This window comes from Petromyzon marinus, chromosome 1, assembly GCF_048934315.1.
Source record: "Petromyzon marinus isolate PM22_M1 ecotype Great Lakes invasive population chromosome 1, UKy_Petmar_22M1.pri1.0, whole genome shotgun sequence".
NCBI classification, from domain to species: Eukaryota; Metazoa; Chordata; class Hyperoartia; order Petromyzontiformes; family Petromyzontidae; genus Petromyzon; species Petromyzon marinus.
The window spans coordinates 10,031,825-10,059,776 of NC_133667.1; the positions used below are offsets into that span (position 1 = coordinate 10,031,825).

Below are 27,952 nucleotides of genomic sequence, written 5' to 3' on the forward strand. Positions count from 1 at the left end.
TCTTTCGTAACGTATGTAACCAAACGTGCTAATCAGAGTTGCGCAAGAAGGACAACAAACTAATGCGAAATTCACGTAAAAACTCCATTCAGTGTTTGAGCTCTCGATTTAAAATATGATAAATGATTATCATAATCATCATAATCATCCACGACCGACATATTGATACATGTCTATCCAAGCTGTTGCCATACCTGGTACTCATGCAGAGCAACACTCCATACAGGCCCTGTATATAAACTCAACTAATTGCTCTATTCCTATTATGGACGTTCTCTTGGGCATGTTCCATTTCTGACTTGCCACTCCACCGAGTCATTTGTACAAAGGTTATGTTGGCCCTGATGTGGTTGTGGCTTCGCTTAATCCAGCCCCAGTCTTGCATCCATACATCGATCCCCGGCCCTTGCCTGCGAGCTGAGCACCGCTGTTTGCTTTGTCCCATCTGCCACAGAGTGGTGGTGGCGCCTTTTGTCTACTCCCAGCGCAAGCGGCCGCTCCCCTCTCCTCCCAAGCGCTGCCCTCGACTCCCTCCCCTGAGACGCGGGGCAGAGGCAACAACAGAGACAGCTGCACTTGCTGTTCGAGACCTCGCACTCCTGACCAACAACATCAAGCATCGCCCTTCACCAAGAATGTAAAGGTACATGAGGTAAAGGGGCACCCCTCGCAACTACTTGTCCACTGCTAGCAGACAGCTCTAGAGCAGCGGTCCCCAACGTTTTTGGCACCACGGACCGGTTTCGTGGAAGACAATTTTTTCACGGACCCGGGGGGGTTCATCATTGGGTCTTTCCCCCTTTTAAAATAAGCTCTCCAGCGATGTTTGTTTTTTACACATTTTGGCTAGGATTAGCTTGTAGGCTTACCAACAATGTGACTGAGACAAGTGCGCGGTGCGGGAAAGAGGCGCGGACAGAAGTGGTAAACAATAAAATAATGGGGCGAGTCACGCTCGGACTCACCGCTCTCACCTCCTGCTGCTGTGCGGCCCGGTTCCTAACAGGCCACGGACCGGTACCGGTCCGCGGCCCGGGGGTTGGGGACCCCTTTTCTATAGGGTAAATTGTCCGACTCTTTTGTTTTGCTTTTTGTTTTCGTGCCATTTCTTAATTTTAAAACATCATTTTCATTATGTTTTTTGCTTGGTAGTAGGGTTTTCATTTGCTTGGTACTGGTTGTATATGGGATTTGGTCCTCATATAATTAATGCACAGCGTTATATGATGCTATTAGCGTGAATGAGGCTGTATAACGTTAAAGTATTATTATTACTCTTCCACGATGACCAGATGTCCCACGCTTTAGCTCACCCCATGTGACCTGCCGATTGACTATTGTGTAACCATTTACACTGCTGGGTGGACGGAAAGGATATTTAAAAACATCCTCATTATTTACACTCGAACGCTGGATGGTTGAAACCGGCGAGGTCTTGACTGCAAGTCACGTGCAAAACACTACAAAAGGGTAGAATGCACGTTTGCCAGGACTTACAGGGTGATTGCAGTTTGGTGCTTGTTTTACTGAGATCTTTCTTCAAATGGTGAGATATCTCGATGTTCTCGCATGTATACGTGCAAAAACACTTGTCAGTACACTGCAGGATGAGGGCCTCTATCACAGGTAATTTGGTGCCTCAGAGATCAGAGTTTTGAGCCGGCACCGCCAAGATCCTGAGTGAAGATTTACGTTGCAGCTGCCCATGATTATACCGGCCACTTCATTAACATGCACAATTCAGTGACTTCTGTCACTGCACGGGGACATAAAAGTGACAGGAGTGAATGAGTGTGGTAATAATATAAACACACGTTTTGCCAGGTTGAAACTAATTCCTTGAAGTACCAAATTAGAGTGGCTAAGATGCGTGCAGTCACAATAAATATTGTTGTTGGGCAGTTTCCAAGCAGAAGGCCTGATATGGCCTTGTGCTGCATCAAATTAAGTTGCGGGCTGGGTTGTAGGTTCCTCATCCCTTGCCCAAATGAAGACTTAAGCTCAACACTGGAACTCTTATTGCACGCATGCTTGTAAACAAACACCTTTGCAAACTGTACCTTCAGACTTCTCCACTTTGATGGTGTGAGCCACGCCATTGTGTCAAACCATTGGCTTGTTCCACAAATAAGCATTTCAAACAAATAAACCGAAAATTACCTTCAAAATTATACTGCAGTATATACTGTGAGGATGATTCCAAAATTGTCACTTCGAGGTTTGCTACTTGCGGAATTGCCCATCTGGTGAAAAGATAAAAAAATTAGATTGCGCTGTGCCAGACAGGCGGTTGTAGCCGTGTTCACCATCGTCTTCCATTTGTGTTGGCCAGCAGTGTTCAGCGTTGGTAAACACTTTGGTGCCATCTAAAGCAATAACACAAAATCCACCGTGAACCCAAATTAATTGTATGATTTTGATAACAGGTGTATGGGGGAATTATTGCAAATGGTAGGGGAACTGTATTGTTCCAATCAACACGAACACTTGCAGGGCAGGGTACGGAGACTTATTTTTTTTACTTCAGCCTCTTCTTCCCGGAGTCCCGAGCCCATCTCCAACATCTCCTCTCCTTTCCCACCAATATTATCTTTTTGTTTTTCACCCAATTCCCTAATCCTCCTTTTCGCGCCTTTCTTTAACCATCTCTCTGGGCGTGATCCCTTGTCCCTTGCGTGACCGCTACAATTCAGTCCTGGCCGTATCTCCAGATGACCTCTACACATTTACACGTTCCATATCATATTTTAACATTTTCAGAAAGCATTGTAAGTTCAAAATATATTATCTGTAGTGGGGTCGGGACATAAAGTTAAGAAAACTTGAATGAAAATATGTTTTATGAGAGATGTCACAAGGTGACTTGCATGGTATTCAGTTCACATTTTCAACAAATGAAACACAGTACTTGCATGCAGGTACTGAATTTCCAGGTTAGCCACTGGTCTAGCTTCATACCTTGTCACGCAACAGTGGGAGGAAGCTGCAAAGGACCTGCGTTGCAATGTTTCTTGTTTAATGATTGCTATTAGTCTATAAACCTGCAGAGTAAATTTATCTTAGTATACATGTATTTGTACTTTTGATAGACAGCAACAATGTGTAAGAGTTAAGTCTTTTACACTCCTAGCCACGGGTGGTCCAGCTGGGGGTTTTCTGTGCAAATGTTCAACGGCCACAAAGCGTATGTGCTTTATTTTACAGTGACGTTCTCTTAAGCAACGCTGCATAACAGCGATATTCATCGTTAGGTTTGTGCTCCAGTAACACCATTTTGACACCAAGCTTGTAACGATGCAGCCAAAACAAGTGGCAGCAATGGGGCTGATCTCTGGCATCATCTTTCTTACGTTCATCTCAATGGTAAGTGTGTAATACAGTTTATATCCACTACGAGTAGACGCTTTCTGCATCTCAATTGCTCCTAAGCTTTCGCTATCAAACATTGCCTCCCATTATCTCCTCAAGGCTCTGATCACCATTGACATCAAGCCGATGGCAAGAGTGTTGCAATTTTCCTTCTGCTGCCCAAATTGTCTTTTCTCTCTCAACTGCCCGTGATTGTTCTTTGTTAGTGGCGCTCAGACAATGGGAGGTTGCTACTTATTTTGGGCTGCTCTAAATATCTCCCAAAAAATACACGATGTGAGGTCTTTCATTCTCGTTGGCTGCTCCTTCAGTTTCGGTTAGCCTGTTTCTTGCCGTTAATGTTTAAGATGTTTTAACTATTTAATAACTAAATATTTACATCTTCACTATTGTGTATAATTGCATTACATCTCTCACTGTACAAATGAACTCTTAAAATATCGTCCTAACCTTTTGGGCTCCACAACCATCACAATGCAGGATAACACATAAATCTTGGGATCACTCAGAAAAATGTATATTTATATATACTGGAAGAATCCAATGAGCGTTGAAGCTCTTTTTCACAGATGTCCAGTACCTATAAGGCAGGTAACAAAATCTATGGTGAAATAAAATCGCTATGGCTGATATAACAAACTATGTAAAAAAGTAAGACTAGCTTTTAAAATCCAATAAAACCAGGATAACACAAACATTAGGGTCTCACATTACTTCTGTATGTCACTGCTACATAGCAGGCTGTCCCACACCCTCACTCGCAGCAGCAAAGCCATTGACAATGGAAGCCATATGAGTTTGTTTACGAGTGTCAAGACAGAAAATCTGTCAAGCACAATCGGACATCATTTATCACTTCTGTGTGTTGGGATATAAATTGTGGCAAAGTTCAATGGTATTATTGTACTTAATTCACAAAGCACTCTTTCAACAACTGCCTCAATATTTTGAGTTTGAGCTCCTCTGTCAACCACGCTTTTGGAAAAAATTCTGGAGTTTGGTTTTTTTTTGGTCCTTGTCCATGAGATTTGGAACGCTCTGCCTGAAAAACTACTACACCTGACTGCGGATATTCTCCCATTTAGAAATAAACTACAAACGTACTTTTTTCCTATGATGTGGTAAATAAATAATAGGATAACATGGCCGCACAGAATCCTTGACTTTGTCTGGTTGGTTTAAATTTATCTTTAAGGTGGACTTACTTTGTCTGGTTGGTTTAAAATGATCTTAAGGTGGACTGTGTTAACCCCAATGAACGCGCCACTTCAACGTCATGTCTCCTGCCTCTACCTTCCTTATGATCTGCATTTTCGTTTCAAAAAGAGATGGATGAGATTTACGTTGCACTTTTTGCCCAGTAAGGCCACAAAGACAGTCTATAGTGACCCATTCCCTGTCGTATATAGTAAATTGTTAATTATCTTTGCGTTAAATTGTTTAAGATTAAAAAAAAATCCCCATCAAATGGCTGCCCGCCAGGGGGCAGCTAAACAGTCTCATGCGGTTCGGGAGTCGCAGGTGACCGACCCTTGCGCTTGATGGTCGTTTGGATGACATAATTTGGGGGTAATAAAATCATTTTTATCACTGAATAAAACCGATGCAATTTTATGAACACGAGGACCTCCAGCTGTGGCGGGCCGAAGAGGGAGACTGCCGATGCTCTTTGCTGATTGGTTACTGATAATGTAATCAAACCCCACTCGGTTGAGTTCACAGAGCGCGTTTGAAATGTTACTCTTTTGAATTGCTTCGCATGATTTCAGAAGATATATATTTATCTTTTTGCAAAAATAGGGCGGTGAAGGGTCCCTCTACATCCGACTTCGTTATAAAGGATCTTCGTTCCCAGAGGAGTCGTTAAAAGAGGTATTACTGTATACACTTACCTTACAGGAAATAATTTTGTGTTACACTGAATTAGATCTGTATAAAATATTAACACGTTGCATAATGCATGATACAATGATATATCATTGTTAGCAACATCATCAACTCAACATGAACATGAATCTCAACATAATCAACAACATCATCATCAACAATTGTTGGCCTGTGGTCATATCTGCAGAATTAACTTTTTGATGCAGAGCTAGAACCCACGATCTGAAGTGTAGCTTTCGTCCAGGAAGTATGAAGGCCCATAGTAATATTAGCCTGTTCAAAACTTTTCAGTGCCATGGGCCGTGATGCTAGCTGCTCTGTAAAAAGGAATTGCATCATCAGCATAGTTGAGATCAGTAAATAGTTGGTCCCCAACAACCCTTCATCAATAATTAATCCATTTATACATAACTAGTGGTCAGTACCCAGCGTTGCCCGGGCGAAAAAGGCAGACACACACATGGACTTACACACAGACATCGACCCACACACATAGAAACACATCGACTTACACGCACACACACACTAATATGGACTCACACACACATACATCGACTTTAAACACACACATGTAGTTACACACACATGTCGACTCGCACATACATACATAGACTCAACAACAACAACCGCCATTCGGCACTAAGTGGCGGTGACGTCACCACAACACTTATGCCAGGCTATGTGCACCTTGAGGCCACGTGAAGTGTCGAACGCCCGCTGGCAGGAGGTTATGGGGCAGACCCAGATGCCACAAGTCGACTGACTGAGACGACTGGCTGATGCACCACCTGTTCCCCTACTGTGCCAACTTGCTGTGCTTAGTGCATACAGACTGGGGTAGTACCTGCTATGATTACAGCAGTGCATACTGTGGTGGTACCTGCTTTCACTAAGTAGTGCACTTAGATTGTGGTGGTACCTGCTTTCTCTACAGCAGTGCATACTGAATGTGGTGGTTCCTGCTATCACAAAGGCAGTACCTCATGACTGTGGTGTAACCTGTTATCACAAAGGCAGTGCATACTGACAGTGGTGGAACCTGGTATCACCAGAGCAGTGCATACTGACTGTGGTGGTACGTGCTTTCAGTACAGCAGTGCATACTGAATGTGGTGGTACCTGCTATTAATACAGCAGTGCATACCGACTGTGGTGGTATCTGCTATCAGTACAGCAGTGCATACTGACTAGGGTGGTACCTGCTATGAATACAGCAGGGTATACTGTGGTGGCATATGCTTTAACAACAGCAGTGCATACTAAATGTGTTTGTACCTGCAATGATTACAGCAGTGCATATTGACTGTCATGGTAGCTGTAATGATTACAGCAGTGCATACAGTGGTGGTACCTGCTTTAACTACTGCAGTGCATACGGACTTTGGTAGCTGCTTTCACTACAGCAGTGCATACTGACTGTGGTGGTACCAGCTATAATTACAGCAGGGCAAGCGATGGTGGTGGTACCTGCTATCAGTACAGCAGTAGGCCTCGGCAAGGTAAGGTAATTTACCCTTTTTACCGGGTAAAAGGGTAAAGGTGTTGACATGCCAAGGGGTAAGGTAAAGGGTAGGGTAAAGGTAGCACGGAAGAATTACCCGGTAGGGTAAAGGTAGCGCAAAGTATTACCCGGTAAATACGGTACCTTGTTTACCGCTAAAAGCTCCGTGGCGCAGTCCGTGGCCTCCATTTAATAAGTAATATATATTTAAACACGCTTTAATAAAATTTACCATACGAGTAATGGCAGAACTCCACGACTCCAGGAAGTGGCCCTGAAGCTTGCCATAACGTAAGGGACCGTGGCCAATTACAACCAACGTCAGTTGACAGTGGACAATTAGACTCAAGCCGAAACATAACATATAAAAAAATGTTTCTTTTTTTTATTTGTAATGATATAGTATAGTATTATCATCAGTATGACATAAGTATTCCAAGTTTGCAGTCGATACCACATTGGGAAGTGGGTAAAAATTGAGTTACAAGATTTGAGGATACAACAACGACAACAACAGAGTGAGTTAAAAGAAAGCGTATAAAATTGTAATCATCGAGAGTATTCTACGTGAATAAAGCGGTCTACCTAACATTTACCTGTTATAAAACTTTTTCATGTGTAGTACCCCAGTAATTACCCTGTAATCGGGTAATTTGTATGGGGTGAGGGTAAAATGTGGGGTAAGGGTAAAGGTAGGCTCGTTGCTTTTAACCTTTTACCTTACCTGCTGAAGGGTAAAAGGTAGGGTTGAGTGATCGTATTGTGGCAAGGTAAAAGGTAGGGTAAAGGTAGGTTCGTTATTTTTACCCTTTACCTTACCTTGCCGAGGCCTATACAGCAGTGCATACTGACTGGTGGTACCTGCTATGATCACAGCAGTGCATAGTGGCTGTGGTGGTACCTGCTAGCACTACAGTAGTACATGCTGACTGTATAGCAGTATATATGGAATGTATAGCACAAAATAGTAAGCAGAGTGGCGTGGTGAGGCCTAGTCCCGTGCAGAGCCCCCGGCCTCGCCTATATTTCCCAGCCCGCCGAGGTGTGACCTTGGCAGGCTGGGGGCTAGGCTGCTCCCCCCAGCCACGCGACAATAATGGCATGGAAGCGCTATAATAATATGTAGGGGCTATATAGTAGTTTCAGGACGCATTGGGGTATCATTGGGGTGCGGTGGGGAGAAGAGGACATCACACTGTGAAGAATTAACGTGTTTGGTGTGTTTGCTGCATGTGTAAGGCGAATGAAAATGTGTGCCGATCGTGTGTGCATTGCTAGGGGCAACCCATGTGAGCCGTGCAAAGTGTATAATTAGATAAATGCTTATAGCAGTAATTTGTGGGAATTACGTCTTATCATGCATATAATACACAAGTGTGCAACTTACCTTGGGCGATGGCACGTGTGGATTGCTGGGGGTAACCTAGTGGGCGCTGTGTGTAAGTGCAACAGCCTGCGTTGTGAGCCAGTGTGCGGCGAAGGGAATTAAATAAATAATAGATACACCAAACAAATAACTTAATAAACATCTCCAAAAAAACGCAAATTTAACCAATTTAAAGGTGACGTACGTGAAAAAGGAATAGCCTATTCCCACCGCGGGGCTTAGGGCGTGCTGGCTGGCAAATGTTTTTCTATGTGTACCTCACCGTTCGAGAGCCAAATCGCTCGCAAGCGCGCGCAGAGACTTTTATATATTAGAAAAAGATGGATTTGCCAACTTCTGAGGAAAGGTTTTGGTTAGCCTCCTTAGTCTCAGGTGTAGAATACTGTGATAATGGGCCTGCCACTTTCTCTTACCTAATTGGAACTCCTCCATCAGCCAGTATCTTGGCCAGTGCTCTTCACTAAATTTCAGAGAGGGGCAACTTTCGCCGATAAGACATAATTAGTATGAGGGCTTCCACACATTTGAAACCATTGGGTTTGACAGCACGATGATGGGGAGTGTTTTCAAATTTGTGTATTTTCGGGGGCCGCATGTCAGGGGGCGCACTAAAGGCCACCAGGTGCCGCTAGTGGCCCGCGGGCCTTGCAATGAAGAACACTGATGTAGGGCGATCTGGACTGGCTATCCAGCACAGCCGTAGCACCTGCACGTGTCAGAGTCCTCACCCATCTCCCCTCGGTATCAGGAGATAGGAATTATGTCATTCCTAAATGCAAACAATGCTCGTATTTTCGATATCAGTGTTAACTGGACAGATGGCAAATTAATATGGGTTTGATGGTCAGGAGCAGGTATTAACAATTAGTCGTTTTTTTCATTCTTAACTTTACATTTTTTAAGTCGAATATATTATTATTTAGTAATACATTATTTTATTAGTTTTTCCTTCAGAGTAATAGAACGAAATGAGACTGGAAAATGTAGGCATACAGTACAGACAAACGATACACAGTGCGAAGCAGACAGTACATGTAGACAGTAGAAACGAGGCTTAACAGGCAAGACAAAAATATATTGAATTGATCTTGAATCACGATAATACGTAGAATCGCAGGGGATATGGAGTAGAGTGAATAGTTACCTGTATTATTGAGTCATTGGTGCTTACACGTAGCTGTGCCTTGACTCTTGTTCTACTTTACTTTCATGTTAAGGTTGAGTATAATGAATGCGAAGATAAAGGACAATACAGAGCAGTGAAAGGGTTTTGCTGCCACCTCTGTTCTGCAGGTAACCAAGCAAAGCAGTAACACATTGTGACTAACAATGCATCCACTGCCCTATGCGGTCAAATGTTAGTTTGTAGAGTGTGTGTTTTTCATGTAGACAATATAAGCGATTGATGATTGTATTTGCAAAGAATACCACACGTTAAATTACGACAATGCTTGCATCAGAGCATGAATATAGCTGGGAAGGCCAAAGTTGATCACCATTACCAATGGGCGAGGTTATTTTGAATCAGCTGTTCAGTACTCAGCTGTATTTGGCTGCTATAAATGTCCGTACGATAAAATATCATTTGTGGCCAGGTCGCTTCTGAAAAATAGCTTAGTGGGCCTTACCTAGTAAAAAGCAAAACAAATCTGACATGCCTTTTTTCTTTGCTCAAATGAAATACCCTGTGACATAATTTACTACAGTAGACCATAGCGTCACATTAAAAGGCAGAAATGGATGTTTTGGATAAACATAATCAATTAGAAATGCATAAAGATTGAATAACGTGTTTGTAGTAAAACGTATTGAGATGTAATATTTAATCAAACACGTTATTTTCGGACCCAATAATTACTTTAACTTGTCCATTTTACAGGAGACATGTGGCTTGATGACTGCTTTTCCGATGGCGACCAATCTTTCTGCACATCTTGCATGCCAGGGAAGAGCTACATGGACATTGCAAACCGTGATCCTCAATGCAAAAAGTGCAGCACCTGCAATATTCTCTGTAAGAGTTCCACATCAGTAGGTTGTATGTGTGTATGTCATCTGAATGTGGAGATGCACGCATACAAAGTTAATAAATTACTCTATATTCTCGGTAAAGTCACGTAGAAGGGAAACAATAAAAATATAAAAAAATAAAATTCTCACGACGTTTCGACTGCAACACTAGCAATCATCATCAGGTGTGAAAACCACAGCAAAAATCACTCTATGTTAATTAAAACAAATAAATCGATGAGAAAGTGCGTTGGATCACCTTGCAATTCGTTAGAAAGTGTATTGTGGTGGTAAAACATTGTAATAAGAATATCAAGGTCTGTGAAATCCGAGATTGGTTGAAACCATATTGCTTGATAGGCTGGACCCAAGATTCCATCTGTGAATGGACCATAGATGACAAGGGTCGATTCATGAGAAAGGTGGGCTGAGCAAAACAATCTGAAGTTATTTCTTGGAGTCACAGCACTCCAAGTGGGACTCGCTTTACTCCACAATTGGCTGGGGTTGGAGTTTGAAGAAATGTGCAGACAGTGGGCTCTAATCTTGGAGCTGATATTTAATCTCAACTTGAGCAGGGTGGTATCCATCTTGTTGCTACATATGACCATCATATCACTAAATTCATGAGAAAGGTCCTCCATCTTAAATAGTAAAAAATATGTCTGTCAAGATATCAAGCTGCTCGAATGAAGAAGACTGATGATGGCACAGGCAGTTGGAGCTGGCACTTTCCGGTTGCACGGCGGGCCAGCATGGCGACAAGATGGCCTGTCGAGTTTTACACCAATTATCTCCAGAAGTTGCAGCAATTGAAAAGGCAATACACAAAGTGGAAATGTATCATAAGTTGGTAATGTAGGATTGTCTAAGAACAGGAAAATTATTTAATAATACAAAAAGCTAAAATTTTACAATTAAAGAAGGATTAACACACGCACAGGAATCGTGAGAGAGAAATCATATACACAGATGACGTCACTGGAAGCCTTACCACTTCCTATTTTAGAGTTGAGATTCATATGTCCTTGTTATCTTCTTTGGTTCTTTCGGTAAAGTCACGTAGAATGAGAATAAAATAATAAATTGATAAAATAAAATAACACAATAATATTCTCACGACGTTTCGGCCACAACACAAGCGGCCTTCATCGGGTGAAGGGACGAGACTGACTTTACCGAAAGAACCAAAGAAGATGAATCATTGCAGTCACGAAAGCTTTAAATCGAAAATGTCCTTGTTAGTCACAACTCACCTAAAATGTCCAGAATATCAGTCAATAGGGTCCAAGGCAGCATCTACTAAGCCACTATCTCCATTAAGACAATGAAATGCTGGCAGATTACAGGCAATGTCACCCGGATAAATTATTTTTATAGTCTTTTTTTCTTATACACACATCGCCATGTGATGCAGATAAAGTCACCTCATCGCGACAATGTTATTATAATTGCGATTATTGTTTGAGTTGACCTGCGGTGAGGCATGTATTATCGAATGCCATGCTACAGGTAAATGTGACCCACTGTGATTATAATGATCAAAGAATAGCTCCTCTCATCCATACATTCGAATCAGAATCTTCATTTCCACTGAAGGAATCCGATAAGCTTTGAAGTTCCTTTTCACAGATGTCTAGGAGGGGTGGATCAGCAAGTTACAACAAAGATTCGTTTATCAATTACCCTGTTCTCCACAGCCATCAAATATTATACAAGTTCCATCGTATTTCCAAATTGTAATGTACACTATGCTAAAGTTATAGCTACTTGGGACATATTGCCAAGACCAACATTTTATACATTAAACAAACAGTACAGTATAAATTTCGATTTAAAGCTTTCGTGACTGCAAGGATTCATCTTCTTTGGTTCTTTCGGTAAAGTCACGTAGAATGAGAATAAAATAATACATTGATAAAATAAAATAACGCAATAATATTCTCACGACGTTTCGGCCACAACACAAGCGGCCTTCATCAGGTGAAGGGGACGAGTCTGTCTGGAGGACAGCGCTGGAGTGAGAAAGCCACGCTGAGATCACGACCTTTAAGCTGTGTGAGAAGAAACAAAGCGCCTTGACAAAGGAATTAGCATATAATTTAGCATTGAAATGGCTGAGTGATTAGCTTGTGACTGGTCACAGAAAAGGCTATGTTAAAGTTAAAGCATACACATCCGCAAAGACACCCCTTGACAAAGGAATTAGCATAGAATTTAGCATTGAAATAGCTAAGTTAAAGTATACACATCCGCAGAGGCACTCATTGACAAAGGAATTAGCATAGAATTCAGCATTGAAATGGCTGAGTGATTAGCTTGTAACTGGTCACAGAAATAGCTATGTTTAAAGTCAGAGCATATACATTCACCGAGGCACCTAGTACAAATCAAACAGGATAATTTAGCATTGAAATAACTAGGCGAATTTAGCATTGAAATAACTGAGTGGTTAGCTTGTGATTGGTCACAGAAATGGCTATGTTGAAGTTAAGGCCTACACATCTGAGCTATTCACAGTAACTGGGTATACAATACAATATATAATGAATACTATATAGTGAACCAATAAAAAATACTAAAATATAAATTACCTCAATGTTATCAATAAACTCTATATTCTCCAATCAGCTAAGCTACCAACAATAAGTCCTTATATATCACAATGCTATATGGAGAAAAATGGGTGGATTCTTACTCTCAACTTTAGCAACACGGATAGCTACGGGTCCCGTTCAGACGGACGAGTTCATCCATGGTCGGAACAGAGGAGGGGGAGAGAGACAGCTGCGAGTCGCTGTTATACTCCATGTTGTAAACCATACCATTAACCGTGGTGTGAGAGGTATTAAGAGTCAATGCCAGCGAAAGAGCTGCGGTCTGAAGGTCATCGTAAAATACAATTAATTAAGAACGGAAATGGTTTAAAACATCTTTCCAATGGTTACTAAGCCAGAATTCATCTTCTCGGTTGAAATTGTCTCTGTGCTTGTATATGTGAATGGCCTCATGAACGAATCTCTCATGGTAGCCGGTTGGTTTGCAAAGAACCTCCGTCTTGGAGAAGTCAATGTCATGTGAGCCCACTGAATTATAACAGTGATCTGCCACGGCAGAGGAGTTCGTTCTACCGTGTTTCAAGTCTGCTTTATGTTCGCGGATGCGGTCCGAGATATGTCGTTTGGTTTCTCCAATGTAGCTACTACCACAGAGGCACTTTAGTTTGTAAACGCCCGGGTACTGTATGTCTGGAACAGCATCTTTTACAGATGGAACTAGATCACGGATTTTATGTACAAGCTAATCACTCAGATATTTCAATGCTAAATTCGCCTAGTTATTTCAATGCTAAATTATCCTGTTTGATTTGTACTAGGTGCTTCGGTGAATGTATATGCTCTGACTTTAACATAGCTATTTCTGTGACCAGTTACAAGCTAATCATTCAGCCATTTCAATGCTAAATTCTATGCTAATTCCTTTGTCAAGGAGTGCCTCTGCGGATGTGTATACTTTAACCTAGCTATTTCAATGCTAAATTCTATGCTAATTCCTTTGTCAAGGGGTGCCTTTGCGGATGTGTATGCTTTAACTTTAACATAGCCTTTTCTGTGACCAGTCACAAGCTAATCACTCAGCCATTTCAATGCTAAATTATATGCTAATTCCTTTGTCAAGGCGCTTTGTTTCTTCTCACACAGCTTAAAGGTCGTGATCTCAGCGTGGCTTTCTCACTCCAGCGCTGTCCTCCAGACAGTCTCGTCCCCTTCACCTGATGAAGGCCGCTTGTGTTGTGGCCGAAACGTCGTGAGAATATCATTGTGTTATTTTATATTATCAATGTATTATTTTATTCTCATTCTACGTGACTTTACCGAAAGAACCAAAGAAGAAACAGTACAGTACTGCAATTAAACTAAGTTTCCTTTTGTTCTCTGATGTGTAGATGAAGATGTTCAACAGGACTGTACTGTCACGAGTGACACTGTGTGTCAGTGTAAGGATGGATACAGTCGGCCTCATCCTTCACAGCCTTGTGGAGTTACATCAAACACAGGTGAGAAATGTCATATTCGTCTCTATCGCCTCTGATACCAAGATATTCATTTAAGAGCGATTGGCATCAGGAAATGCACAAACTTGCAAATGGTAAAGAATTTACACATCTTGGACGTCATTGAAATCTTGTCAGTAGGGCTGTTTCGAGTATTAAGGTACCAGGCAGAGCTTCGTATTTGTCCCATCATTATGCATTTATTAACTGACATGCCACACACATCGGAGAAATGTATACACATGATGTTTTTTCTTACTACACATGTGTGAAGTCTCTTCCTTCACCAAGGACCTAACCGTGAATATTTCAGACATTGGCAACTCCATACAAGACCATGGCTACAGCATTCCATTGGAACAATGAGCTAGTAATTGCTGAACCAAATGTCTATTTTGCAGCAAGGAAGTCTAGAATCAGCCATTCCTAAAATATTTTGGGGGTACTGTTGATCGAAACCAGATCTACCATTGAAGATTGATGAAAAAAATGTAACCTTATCCAGAAACTTACAGACAATAGTTGGAGAGCAGATGTGCTTACACTACACATTCATCTTATACCTGTTTTATATTTGCACATCCGAGCCATGCTGGGGCCATGCCATGGCAGCGTGGTGATTCTGAAGAGGCATGAGATACTTTTCCACTGCACAAGTTGACCCATGCCATTGTTGTCACATGCAATTCTGGATATCAAGACGACTGTCGATGACGCAGTTATATTGAGTTGTGCTGACTGATATCACGCTAGTTGTGAATCAGACATGCACACACAAGTATACTTTGCACAACACTCTGCGCTCCTCTTTGGGCTGAGAGGTACCACACCAACGAACATATTAAAAATTACAATGAGGATTGTCACCAGCAAAATAAAGTTAGCTATTTTACTCTGCCTCTCTGTGCTATAGAACATGTCTCTTATAGATGTCTGCAAACAGCAAATATATATTCATGATTACAGCTGCATTTAATCAATCCTAACCTGCCCATCTAAGAAGCTCAAGAATTATATTAAACTACTGCTTGAGATCGTGCAAGTCAAAGTCTTTATATTTGAGCTTCAGCACATTAGAGAAATGGCGAAATATTTGTGTGACACTAATATGATTTAGACGCATCGGATTGCTGATCTCACTAAAAAGATATTCAATCTACCTTAAAAAACAATAGTTTACATTTAAACAGAAGAATGTAAATCATGGTAGATCAGCACTACTACTTTCACAAGTACAAATTGAAGACCATGGCATGCAATTGCAGAAACGTAGATCATATAGTGAACCACTGACCTCCAAAAATGCAAAACATGCTTTAAAGAAACCCACCACTCATCAACTGAAGGCTTTTCATACGTAATTAATTTAGACGTAGATTTGTAAGTTGCTATTCATTCAGATAGAGGAAAGAGAAATAATCGGAGGACAATTCGTCAGAATGACAACAGGTGGAAAAAACCGAGACAAAGATGTCAAGACATTATTTATTTTATAACACGCGACTATCTATTGCGATCAGAATTTCTGAATATGTACTCAAAGACAGCAATGTAGTGAAGCCCTTTGTCAAACGGGTGTTAGATAAAGACTCAACCATGCCGTTTCAGTTGTGTGCATTGTTTGACCGTACGTCTCCACGCTGGTTCGTGTGAGTGGGTGAAGAGGGGAGGATCTGGACAGGACCAGTTCAGATGCCAGTGATGCTAGCCGTGGCTGGTCACAAACTCACATTGCCAGGATCATGGAACATTGCGCAAACTACTGCACCACCTTTGCACCCCCATTTCTATGTCAATCTACTGTGCTTCAAGAATTAAACAGGTTGATTTTCTTACAAAGTGCTAAAGCGATGTTTATGTCATAATAATGAGCCAGCATAGCCCAGATTATTGATTATCTACCCCAAGCGCAAATGGTTGCAGGTGGATGGCTTGGAGGTGATACTAATTGCAACTTGAATTTTGCAGTTCATACAATCCATGCAGTTTCTCAAAACAGCTCAGCGCGAGTAAAACATTCCGAATATTATGGCTACATAGATATTAATTTAATTACTTGACCGTACCACCTGAAAAATCAAATACAGTTTTTTTCACACTGCAAGGCACCACTCTGAAGATCCCATTGGAGTTAAAATCTGGTTCTTTTGTGTTTTTGCACAATTGTAAAAATATGATTTAAAGCTTTCGTGACTGCAGTAATTCATATTCTTAGTTTTTTCGGTAAAGTCACGTTGAAGAGAAACAACAAAATAATAAAATATATATAAAACAATAAAAAATTCTCACGACGTTTCGACCATAACTCAAACGGTCGTCTTCAGGTGTGTTGGTTCGCATAAATGTATTTTTAAATGGCGCATTTATTTATTTATAAAAAAACGTTAGCGCCACGCGCAACGATTTGGCAGTTTACCCAGGACTAGTCCATCTATATTCTGAAAAGAGGAGGGGGGAGACGAAATTTTTTATAATGTATGCTGTCTGAGAGCCACTATAAGCGTGAACAATCAATTAAGACCTGAAATGGTTTATCAAATCTTTCCAATGATTGCTAAGATAGAATCCATCTTCTCGGTTGAAATTGTCTCTGTGCTTGTATATGTGGATAGCCTCATGAACGAATCTCTCATGGAAGCCAGATGGCTTACAAAGAACCTCTGTCTTGGAAAAGTCAATGGCATGTGAGCCTACTGAATTAGAACAATGATCTGCCACGGCCGAGGTGTTGGTCCTACCGTGTTTAAGGTCTGCTTTGTGTTCACGAATGCGGTCCGAGACATGGCGTTTGGTTTCTCCAATGTAACTACTACCACAGAGGCAACTTAGTTTGTAGACACCAGGGTATTGTATGTCCGGAATCACATCTTTTACAGATGGAACCAGATCACGGATTTTATGTAATGTGTTGAAACGGACCTGGATCTTGTGTTTATTCAAGATTTTGGAGATCTTTTTTGTGATCCCAGCAATGTAGGGTAAAGTGATGGTTTTGAAAGGCTCCTCAAGAGGGTTCTTCTTCATGGTTTGAGTGATAGCTTTGCGGATTGTATAGTCGGAGTAAACATTAGCCCTAAGAGCTTGGTGTACGTGCTTGAGTTCACTGCTTATGTGTTCCTGGTCGGATATGCATTGGGCTCTATGATACAGAGTCTTGATGAGAGAATTCTTCTGTGATGGATGGTGGTGGGAATCCGGTTTCAGATAAGCATCCGTATGGGTAGCTTTCCTGTAGACAGAGTGGCTCATTGAACCATCAGGTCTCTTTTAATTAGGACATTCAAAAAAGTTATCTTGCCATCTATTTCGACTTCCATGGTAAATCTGATGGCTGGGTGTATGGAATTGATGTGGTCGAAGAATTGGTCTAGAGCAGGCCGGCCATGTGGCCAGATGACAAAAGTGTCATCCACGTACCTCTTCCATAAGGTTGGGCGCAGAGTGGCAATGAGCCCAATGCATATCCAACCAGGAACACATAAGCAGTGAACTCAAGCATGTACACCAAGCTCTTAGGGCTAATGGTTACTACGACTATACAATCCGCAAAGCTATCACTCAAACCATGAAGAAGAACCCTCTTGAGGAGCCTTTCAAAACCATCACTTTACCCTACATTGCTGGGATCACAAAAAAGATCTCCAAAATCTTGAATAAACACAAGATCCAGGTCCGTTTCAACACATTACATAAAATCCGTGATCTGGTTCCGTCTGTAAAAGATGTGATTCCGGACATACAATACCCTGGTGTCTACAAACTAAGTTGCCTCTGTGGTAGTAGTTACATTGGAGAAACCAAACGCCATGTCTCGGACCGCATTCGTGAACACAAAGCAGACCTTAAACACAGTAGGACCAACACCTCGGCCGTGGCAGATCATTGTTCTAATTCAGTAGGCTCACATGCCATTGACTTTTCCAAGACAGAGGTTCTTTGTAAGCCATCTGGCTTCAATGAGAGATTCGTTCATGAGGCTATCCACATATACAAGCACAGAGACAATTTCAACCGAGAAGATGGATTCTATCTTAGCAATCATTGGAAAGATTTGATAAACCATTTCAGGTCTTAATTGATTGTTCACGCTTACAGTGGCTCTCAGACAGCATACATTATAAAAAATTTCGTCTCCCCCCTCCTCTTTTCAGAATATAGATGGACTAGTCCTGGGTAAACTGCCAAATCGTTGCGCGTGGCGCTAACGTTTTTTTTATAAATAAATAAATGCGCCGTTTAAAAATACATTTATGCGAACCAACACACCTGAAGACGACCGTTTGAGTTATGGTCGAAACGTCGTGAGAATTTTTTTTATTGTTTTATATATATTTTATTATTTTGTTGTTTCTCTTCAACGTGACTTTACCGAAAAAACTAAGAATATGTAAAAATATGTTTTCGTATTTGTTTGTGGATTGTTTGAAATCAACAAACGAAACCATAATTATCTTGTACAGTACAAATGTTTTTTGTCAATTCACTGCTGGATGAAGTCCTGTAAAAAATTCAGATCTGGGCTCTACGACACATTCGACCAACATTGAGTCGTGACCTAGCCAACACGGTGGCGTGTAGCATAGTATGGACAGGGCTCGAATATTCTAACTCACTACTCTACGAGACGTCTCGCAAAAAACATTACCAAGCTGCAGCGTGTACAAAATTATTTGGCATGTATCGTGACGGGTACTGCAAGATCTGATCATGTTCGTCCGGTGCTCGCCGAGCTGCATTGGCGTCCGGTTGCCAAACGAATAGATTATAAGGTCGCACTTATTACACACAGAGTGCTTGCCACAAATTAACCACAATGCCTTGCTGATCTCAAGGAGCATAAACCATCACACAAACTCTGGTCATCATCGCAGTGGCTTTTAGCGAGCCATCGAGCAAAGTCGGTCACTGCATCACGAGCTTTCAGATGTGCTTGTGCGGCCGTCTGGAACGCTCTTCCTTTCGATATTAGGAAGCCACTGGATCTATGCACATTAACATCGAGAATGAAAACTTATTTCTTTAGAACTGATTTTCGTGCTAAGTTTGTTGTCCTTCCCGCGCAACTCCGATTCGCACGGTTGGGTATGTGCAGTGTGAAATAACTTCAACATACATTTATAGATATGGATTATGGGTGTTATTTAGCTAAATTGCACAACTTTAGTGAGTGGAGGTTGCTGAAGAGGGGTTGCATAGATTCACGCGACAACAACGAATTTTGCACATTGTCCCCTATTGCCCACCACAGCATGTTAAAATTAATATATACTTTGATCCATCAGGCTTCATTGTGCATATTTACTTCATTAAACAGATCCCTACAGCAAAGCAAATTTAGTGTGGCACTGACCAGTCGTCACAATGTTTGTGGAAAGCTCTTGCCTACAACATCTCGCTGCCAGGAATTTGTTGAATTGGCCACACTGCTGATGAGACTCTGAAAGTATAAACCGTCCCCAAGTTTCGGGGATGCTCCCAAGTGTAAATTGGTTTATGCACTGATATAAAAGCATAGGCACTGGTGTCGATGTAACATTATTTCAGAGGGTGATAATCAGTAGTCTTAGCAATGAATTGTATATGTCAAAAAATATGCATGCTGAATTTTGTTCTCTGCCATTTTCTACCTGCAGAAAAAAACATTACAATTCCTGCTGTAATTGGGACCTTCATTATTTTGGTGGTGGTGGTGGTCTTATTGATTTATCGGAAGAAGAAATGCTTATACCCCTTTGGTAAGAAACATTACAGCATTTTACGTAATTTGCATTGTTTAATAACGAGACCAATGCTTCATGAGTGGCCCATCCGTGATTCATGAGACAACTAATAAGGGCTGTAGATTAATTGGAAGATTTTCCAAAGCACATCACCATCACAAAAAACTTGAAGGAAAATGGGCAATGTCCAAGATAAGACTCTGCAGTACCCCTGCTTATTATAATGTTATTGCGCAGCATTTGAATAATGCAAACTATTAACTTGAGTTTCCAGTCAACAATTATGAATGTGATGCATCTCAATATAGACACCACTATGTATATATAATAATTGTATTGTGTTGATTTGTTTCAATGTTTTCTTTGTTCGTGCTGCACACTACTCTTCAACGTAACGAACGTCAACAAAATGTCACCAAACATCTACCTAAATATTTCAAAGACACAAAAACACCCCACAACTATAAATGCTTTATGGCCACGCCAAACTTAACAATTCATTAGGACCTTCAGAACCTCAGAAAGTCTAGATTAATATCCTGGAACCCACTGTGAGATCGAGCATAAGCTCTCAAAGTGCCCTCATTCAACTTGAGTCTCGGGAGTTGAGTCACCTGCAACACTGCCAAAGTCCCTAACCAGCACAGAATCACTGAGTTCACGGAAAAAACTACCAAATACAATTTGCCCTGCACAAAATGGGCTGTATTTATCTGAACCAGAACATCGCACGGCAGATGTGGCTATATTATGCACTGAAAATAAAAAATAGCACACAGTGTGATAGCAGACACAATCTCAAACCTTGGAGTCTGGCACTACCCGCTTTTAAAATTCACTTGTAGAATTTCAGATAATCATCAGACTCTTCCAGCAACCGTTCACTGGTTCAGCAATCGCGACATAAATTTAGCTGATCAGCTTCCACCCATACGAAATAAAACGTGTTACTCTACAAACATTAATGTACATTGATACTGTCATCCATGTAATACACTGTTTAACTGCATGCCTATACAGGTCACCATAAGTCGATGGGGATTTCCTGTAAGCAGATAATAACATTTAATGTTATTTTCGTGCACACAAACGACAGGATGTACAAGAACAATGTGCATGCATAATGTGCGTTGATTAACATATGAATAATCCAACCAGCAATGCATACCCATTATAATGTATATGCATTTCTGGCCTTCGCAAGCGAGAGGCTCACAAGTGAAGACATCACATCTATTCCTCTATTTAAGAACGAAACAGGAGGATATCCCCACAAATCTGGCTGTCACCTCATGAAGCTAGTTGTCATTATTGCCGAAACGTCGTACTCAGATTGTAAATGTTGTGGATTTACTCTCCACCACTCCGATGTGCTGCACTAGTAACGAATTGGCATGTTTTGTTTACGTAACAAACTTTACCAATTGGCTGTCGGGTGGTGGCGGGTATAACGACGCATTTATATTTACGCGATCTAATCCAAAAAAGCTGTATTATGGATCCAAACATCTGCTTCACATTTAGGACCAGAATTCCATCTTCATGAAACAGCTGACACACATTACGTTGGAGATTTTCCACATTGCTAATAATGGTACATTTAAAAACAAAATCTAACTTAAATAAATGTTAGTCAAGATATCAGAAACAGTATGTTTTAGTCGGAATATTTGGTTGCTAATGAGAGCTTGCATCATGCACAGCAGATGAATTAATATAGCAAAATAATTGCTGTACAATTGTTTCAGTGCACATCTAATGACTGATAACACCATCCTATAATCTCACACCTGTACCGTCACTATGATCACGTGCCTTGCAATCGTTTTTACTCCACGTTTTGAAGTTTACTATGAACAGAGCAGGTTAACTTTTAGACACACTCCCATAATACCATAGTCATAACAGCATAACGCATACATTGTGCTCCCAGAATCATCATTAGCAATGCTTTCAGTAGATGCTACTGAGTGGACATGTGTCATGTTGTCTTCTTGTACGGGAACAGATTATTCTGGCAAAGTGACGGAGACTGTGCCTCTTCTTAGTGTGAAAGTGCCCAAGGATGTCCTTGAGGTAAATCAAGCAGCATCTGCTGGGGGCTGGCTGCCATGACATTGTATCACAGGAACTTGTGTACTCTTGTGGAGCTTGCCACTGTTTAAATGTGGCGTGTAGACTCTCCCAGAACTATCTTACACCTACTTTTGGTGTGGCGTTGTGGTTTGTGGTGGTGATTTGGTAGGGTCTTAGAGGGTTAGCCGAAGTATTTCCCATCATGTTTTTCAAGACTTCCCTGGGACTCTGCTGGTGCTGGGACTCTGTTGTCTGAATGTTGCCCGATTGTACTTGCTGTGGTCACTGTTTGTCATGTTCCTCGGCCATGGATCTTTTGTATAATTTTGATCTCTTTTTCTTACTGTCTTTTGCTCTATTTTCACTGTTTTGCATTTCACTGCATTTTTAAGTTGCTTTAAGATGCTGTGGTATTGAAGCTATGAATACAGATCCTTATCCAATACGAATGTATTGCCAATCGCAATATATTTTCTGTCTTAAAAACTACATTTACTCATACAACACAACCTCCCATGTCACACATTCAATCGCAGCTATAGCTGGAATGATGAATCAATTAAATTGATCCATTAACTATAATTTTTTATTGACTACGTTGTTGTGGTCAATTACTCTGGCCATTTAAAACTGGCAACTGCCCCACTTAATGCCTCCCAAAGATGGGAACCCAGTAAACATTCAATGTTGAGCCAACGTTGACATGTGGATGGACCGTTGGACCAATGTTCCACGCTTACTGTAAATTTCCATACAAGCTCCACTCTGTGACGTGGCTGATGATGCAATGTACATCACCAAGCTCCTACGTCACTCCCCACCCAACAGCAAATATGGGACCAGAGGTGAGATGTGTTTCCAACTTTTATTTGCATAAGCCAATTCATCACATAATCAATCCAATAACTGGCAGAGTACTCCGAAACAAATATAATATATTCCACAAAATAACTGGATATCTTAGCTCTAATCAGAATCACTATAAGCATGCATCTTGCTGTAGATACATACATTCATACAGTATTGGCACTGGAGAACTGAAAACTATCAAAGGAAGATGTATAGTAAGCAGTGAAACTGTAAAATGATATCTTTTGAAAGTCAGTTATCACCTTTATAACAATTGTGGGATCCTGGACAAATAAAGCTCAATGCATTGGGTAGTCCTAAACCATTAGAGGAAATTCCAGATTCCAATGGCAGGGTCATTTATCCTTTTAGAGAGATGTAAGTGTGTCAATAATTCGCACACAATATGTAACACTCTATTTTAGCAACTCTGGAGGAATGATGTCAAATAATGCAAGAGTAAAATCTACAACCATAGAAATACCATTAAACAATTCCCATTGTGGCTTCTTTCCCGTGTGGACAGGAACCACGAATGCAAATCGAGAAGAGAATGAGGTCCAATAATGCTGAAGTTTGGCAGCAGTTCCATGACTTGCTGCCAGAAGTGTATAAATCCATCTCTGAAAACACGTTCTATTTCATGTACGAGATGGATAAAAAATACAACATTCACGTAAGCGTGTACTGGAAGGTTTATGAAATTACTGACATCTCAGCACGTGCAATCTTTATACTGAAATACTTTATTCGTGAGGGTGAGGAGAAGTGCCAGGGGCTCCTGGAGATGATCCGTGCAGGACAGAACAAGCAAACGCAGCTGCAGACCCTGCTTGACTCTGCCGGTATGTGGGATCTGATGGGCAAATGGGCCTCATTGTGAGACTTTTCTTCGTTAATCATGGATATCAATACGAAAGGATGAAAATAACTGTTTTGCATAGGTTACATTTTAAGTCACGTTATTTTCTGCTAGGTATGGTTTTAATATGCATTACAGGTAAATTAGTATTTGAAAACTAGTTTTTACATAAAAACTGAGGCAATCGTATTGTTAAGTACAGACACATGAAGTAATAGTTTCAATAGCAATATAATATAATTTATGCTTCCATCTAATTTTTTTCTTGCTGAATACGGGGCGTTATAAATCTGGGATTCATTAACTGAACTCTGGTTGTGAATGTCTGTTCACATGTTTCACTCGTTTCATTGCAGTAAAATGCTCTCCAACTCTTAATCCAAACACTGCACATGAAGAACTTAACATCTCAGATGATGGGAAGACAGCGGAATGGCTCAAGAGCCCTCCAAAAAAACCCGATCACCCAGATCGGTTCAAATACTGGTCACAGGTGCTGTCCTTTGGGAGTTTCTCTGAAGGATGCCACTTCTGGGTGGTGAATGTGGGGGACACAGACAACCTTCGTGTTGGTGTCTCTTACCAGAGTATTCTACGTAAAGAAAAAGACAGTGCATGCCTGATGGGATTTAACAGCAGGTCCTGGTGTTTATGGAAACACGAGAACAAATACAAGGCCTGGCACGACCAGCATAGCACGGAGATGGAAGTGGGTGAACATCCTCGCAGAATCGGTGTTGGCTTGGACTATGATAAACGGGTTCTGTTATTTTACAATGCTGACAACAATGAGCATCTACACACATTTTATGCCCACTTCTCTGAACCCCTGCATGTTGCCCTATGGGTGTGGTCTGGGGTCCTCACTATTGAGCCTGTTAACAACGATTAAATTGGATATAGGTTTCATAATTTATCCGTGGAGAATAAACAGGATCAAATTGCCATGCAGCTCCTCTTAGTTATTTAACATGGATATCACAGGTAATATTGTTTTCTCTATCACATGCACTGATAACCTTTATCTAAAGAATTAAAGGTAAGAAAAGATATTCTTAGTTTTTTCGGTAAAGTCACGTTGTTGTTTCTCTTCAACGTGACTTTACCGAAAAAACTAAGAATATGAATTACTGCAGTCACGAAAGCTTTAAATCAAAATGTAAGAAAAGATGTTACATGAAATATACTTCTCCAAACGTAGTCATTCCGTCTTCAGATGTTTCAACATTCAAATATTTTTTTCCAATTATCTGATTATCAAAGACACCCATGTAACCATAATGGACAAGCTGAGCCTTGCCAGCCAGTTAAATTTGCATTATAGGAAGGGGTACTATTTGCAATTTCCGAATGGCACGATGTTCTCTTGCTTTGGACTGTAATTGGTCTGCAGCACAGTCCATGGCTTTTCACATATATGTGGATTTCACAGATAATATAAAAGTTTTCACCCATCTGCTGGTCCACCCACCCTCTTATAATCGGCAAAATTGCAGTTAATAGAAACTGCCAATTTGAAGGCACGAATGACAAATATGTCTAACTGCATAGATAAGACGGTTACAAATAACAATAGTTGTACTGTATTTCCACATTGTGCAAATCAGTTGCACTGCACACCCACACATCAGTGCCACGGTGCCACTCTACACAACATCGTTTCTGGGCCGATTAACTTACTGTGGATCCCTTTCTCATATGCTGCGACAAGGTACAATTTCCACATTTTCCGTTGCAGATGAACTCAGCATAATTTTCTACATTGTGTCGTGTACGTTTACACTGCATGCATACTTGATTGGTGCAAAGTTATATTCATTTGTCTGAGCCTTTGGTCTTGAAAGCAGCCCTGAAAATTGCTGGCTCGTTGCTCAACTGTTAAGCATCCATTCTCGATCAGCAATTGTTATTGTATATAAAATATCTTACTTTTATGTGGGAATTAAGCAATATGTGTTACCAGTTTGTGATTATTATTCATATATTTGAAACACGATATATGGGAAAGTAACCCCCAGAAATAATATCTCAGTCTCTGAAACCTGACATCAGGCAAATAACGTGATACAGCCTTTGACCATGAATTAGTATCAGTGACAGCAAGCACTATGACCACTTGCTGACCCTGTCAGTTCCATGGATGGCTGGAGTGAAGTTTCCTTCACTACTGTATAGCTGTTTATTTTGTGAATTAGTATTAGATATGTAATTATAAATGTAACGGGTCCAACCCATTGTGCTGTACGAATGAATTGTGGTACAAGGGCCCGCTGAGTAAGGGATGAACAGAGAGAACGCGATAGAGGGCGCATTGGCGTCGGCAGAAGTGGACTCGGGTGCATAATCTTTACGAGAGTTACAAATGTTTTCCATTACGGTTAGAAGCATAGAGCTAATAATTTTGTTGTATCCACCTTTCAGGGGTGGATAAAAATGTAATGATTCTTTCAACGTGAATTACTTAATGAAGATAACATTTTAAGTTGTAAATATAGAAACCGCTGCAACAGTGTTATTTGTGCCTCGGAGAAGTCTCAGGGCGGCTGTTATTGCGATTAGCTTCGCATTTTAGCCACGCCGTTTGAAACCCATTCAAGGCGGTGAAAAAGGCGCCCATGGTTGTAATTACTATGTCACAACGTTAGGGTGCACTATGCAAATAGCAGGTCACGGCTTTTGGCAGTGTCAAAGGGGTTGTGCAGTGTGGACTTCAGGGTCATGGGGACAACATTTGAGTGCTTTGTTGTTTTGTTTCGTATTGCTAATAAATGCCTATCGTTGGTAGGCATTTATTAGCAATACTTTCATGGGAAGGCCAATAACATGATGAGGATTTTCTTAATTAGAACACCAGCTTTTCAGAGGTCACTCACAGCAGCCCCACCTAATGGAAATGTCACGACCCGCCACTGCTATAAATCATCCACAGCACACACATCTAGAGAGCTCTATCCTCGATAATATATTTACGACTACACGACTATCAAATCAATTTACAATGTAAGTTAATAGAAAATACCTGAACGTAATATTGAGGGTTAAATATATCATAATTCTGCAAGATTCTGTATACGCAAATTGATTGATTGATGGTTGCCATAAATAAACACTGGCTCATGAATCTGCGTTTCTGTGTCATATTCTCATGTTAGCACTACCACTGCTATAAACTCGTTCATACTGCAGTGTCTCACTGTAGCTATCACCCTGGCTAAGTGATTCCCGTTTTCCGCACTTTCTTGCAATACCTTGATATGGGATTATATTTCTGATGTCATTCATATCTGCAATAGTGGTTAACGGACTTCGCGTGCCTTGATGCTTCCGATTTAACGCATATTTCCTGCCAGTGTTACGTGAATGGTGCATGACTTAAATGTTGCTTGCCTTGAATGTGTTTGCTACTCCGTGTGTGCAATGTTCATCTGCTGTATTTATTTTTTTATTCCACCAAGATCCTCCACGCATCATGTAAAACAACTTATGGCCAAATGTTTCTTACTCATGTCAACAAATAAAATCGATAAAATGAAATCATCACCAATTTTTCCCGCACGTTCCTGTGCATTCTTGGCCAGTTTATTCTTTTAAGCCTTGGCTGCTGTCAGAAATTCTGTCGTCTGCACTCCCATGGTGTATCGCACTCACGAACTGCGTTAACAGCGGTCTTATATAGCCGCCTTTGCCAAAAATCCTCTATGATCAGATTATTTGCATATTCAAGGGGCAGAGCATCCACACTTCCACGACCCACTGTCTCGTGTGCATCGGAAAATTCAAACAAGTGGTCGATATTCGTCAAAAATGGGTTGCATATTTCCTTTAATCAAGAAGAGAATGATACCTAATGGGAATAATTTGAGACTGAATACGCACAATATTGAATACATCTGCAAGGGACAATACATTCAAACAATCCATGTCACTTTGACTTCGAGGTTTTAAATGTAACTGGTTAGATTTTAATTGAAAAAATGTGATTGGAAAAGTGTGCAAATACAGTGTTAATCAGCCATTCCCCAATTAGGTGTTTTCCTTTGACTGAATTCACCTATTAGCACCCTCACTACGCCAAAAGCTCACTCAATGAGCTTCTCAACCCGTTCACACTGTACCCCCCCCCCCCCCCCCAAAGTGACACATCCTTTCGATGTGTCTGCTTTGTGTAGAAGAGTGATTGGTGGTACGTCACGTGCAAAACCACACCAGGAGAGCCCAACAATAATTGGGGTGTAAA

General features: G+C 41.0%; 2 protein-coding genes across 2 annotated transcripts in view; both read left to right on the top strand.

Moving 5' to 3' along the window:
- Window positions 1-2,799: 2,799 nt before the first annotated feature.
- The window catches only part of LOC116942704 (uncharacterized), a 93,023-nt gene continuing 67,870 nt past the window's right edge, over window positions 2,800-27,952 (top strand). Inside the window, exon 1 of the mRNA XM_076062446.1 lies at window positions 2,800-3,363. Coding sequence (XP_075918561.1) covers window positions 3,295-3,363 — 69 coding nt within the window. The 5' untranslated portion in view covers window positions 2,800-3,294. The remainder of the gene's footprint in view (window positions 3,364-27,952) is intronic.
- LOC116943260 (uncharacterized) lies at window positions 3,381-27,264 on the top strand. Its single transcript, XM_076062543.1, has 8 exons — window positions 3,381-5,241; window positions 9,362-9,437; window positions 10,024-10,158; window positions 14,101-14,211; window positions 19,842-19,943; window positions 21,937-22,004; window positions 23,380-23,698; window positions 24,072-27,264. Exons 3-8 carry the CDS (start codon window positions 10,029-10,031, stop codon window positions 24,605-24,607), a joined length of 1,266 nt encoding a protein of 421 aa, XP_075918658.1. The 5' UTR covers window positions 3,381-5,241; window positions 9,362-9,437; window positions 10,024-10,028; the 3' UTR covers window positions 24,608-27,264.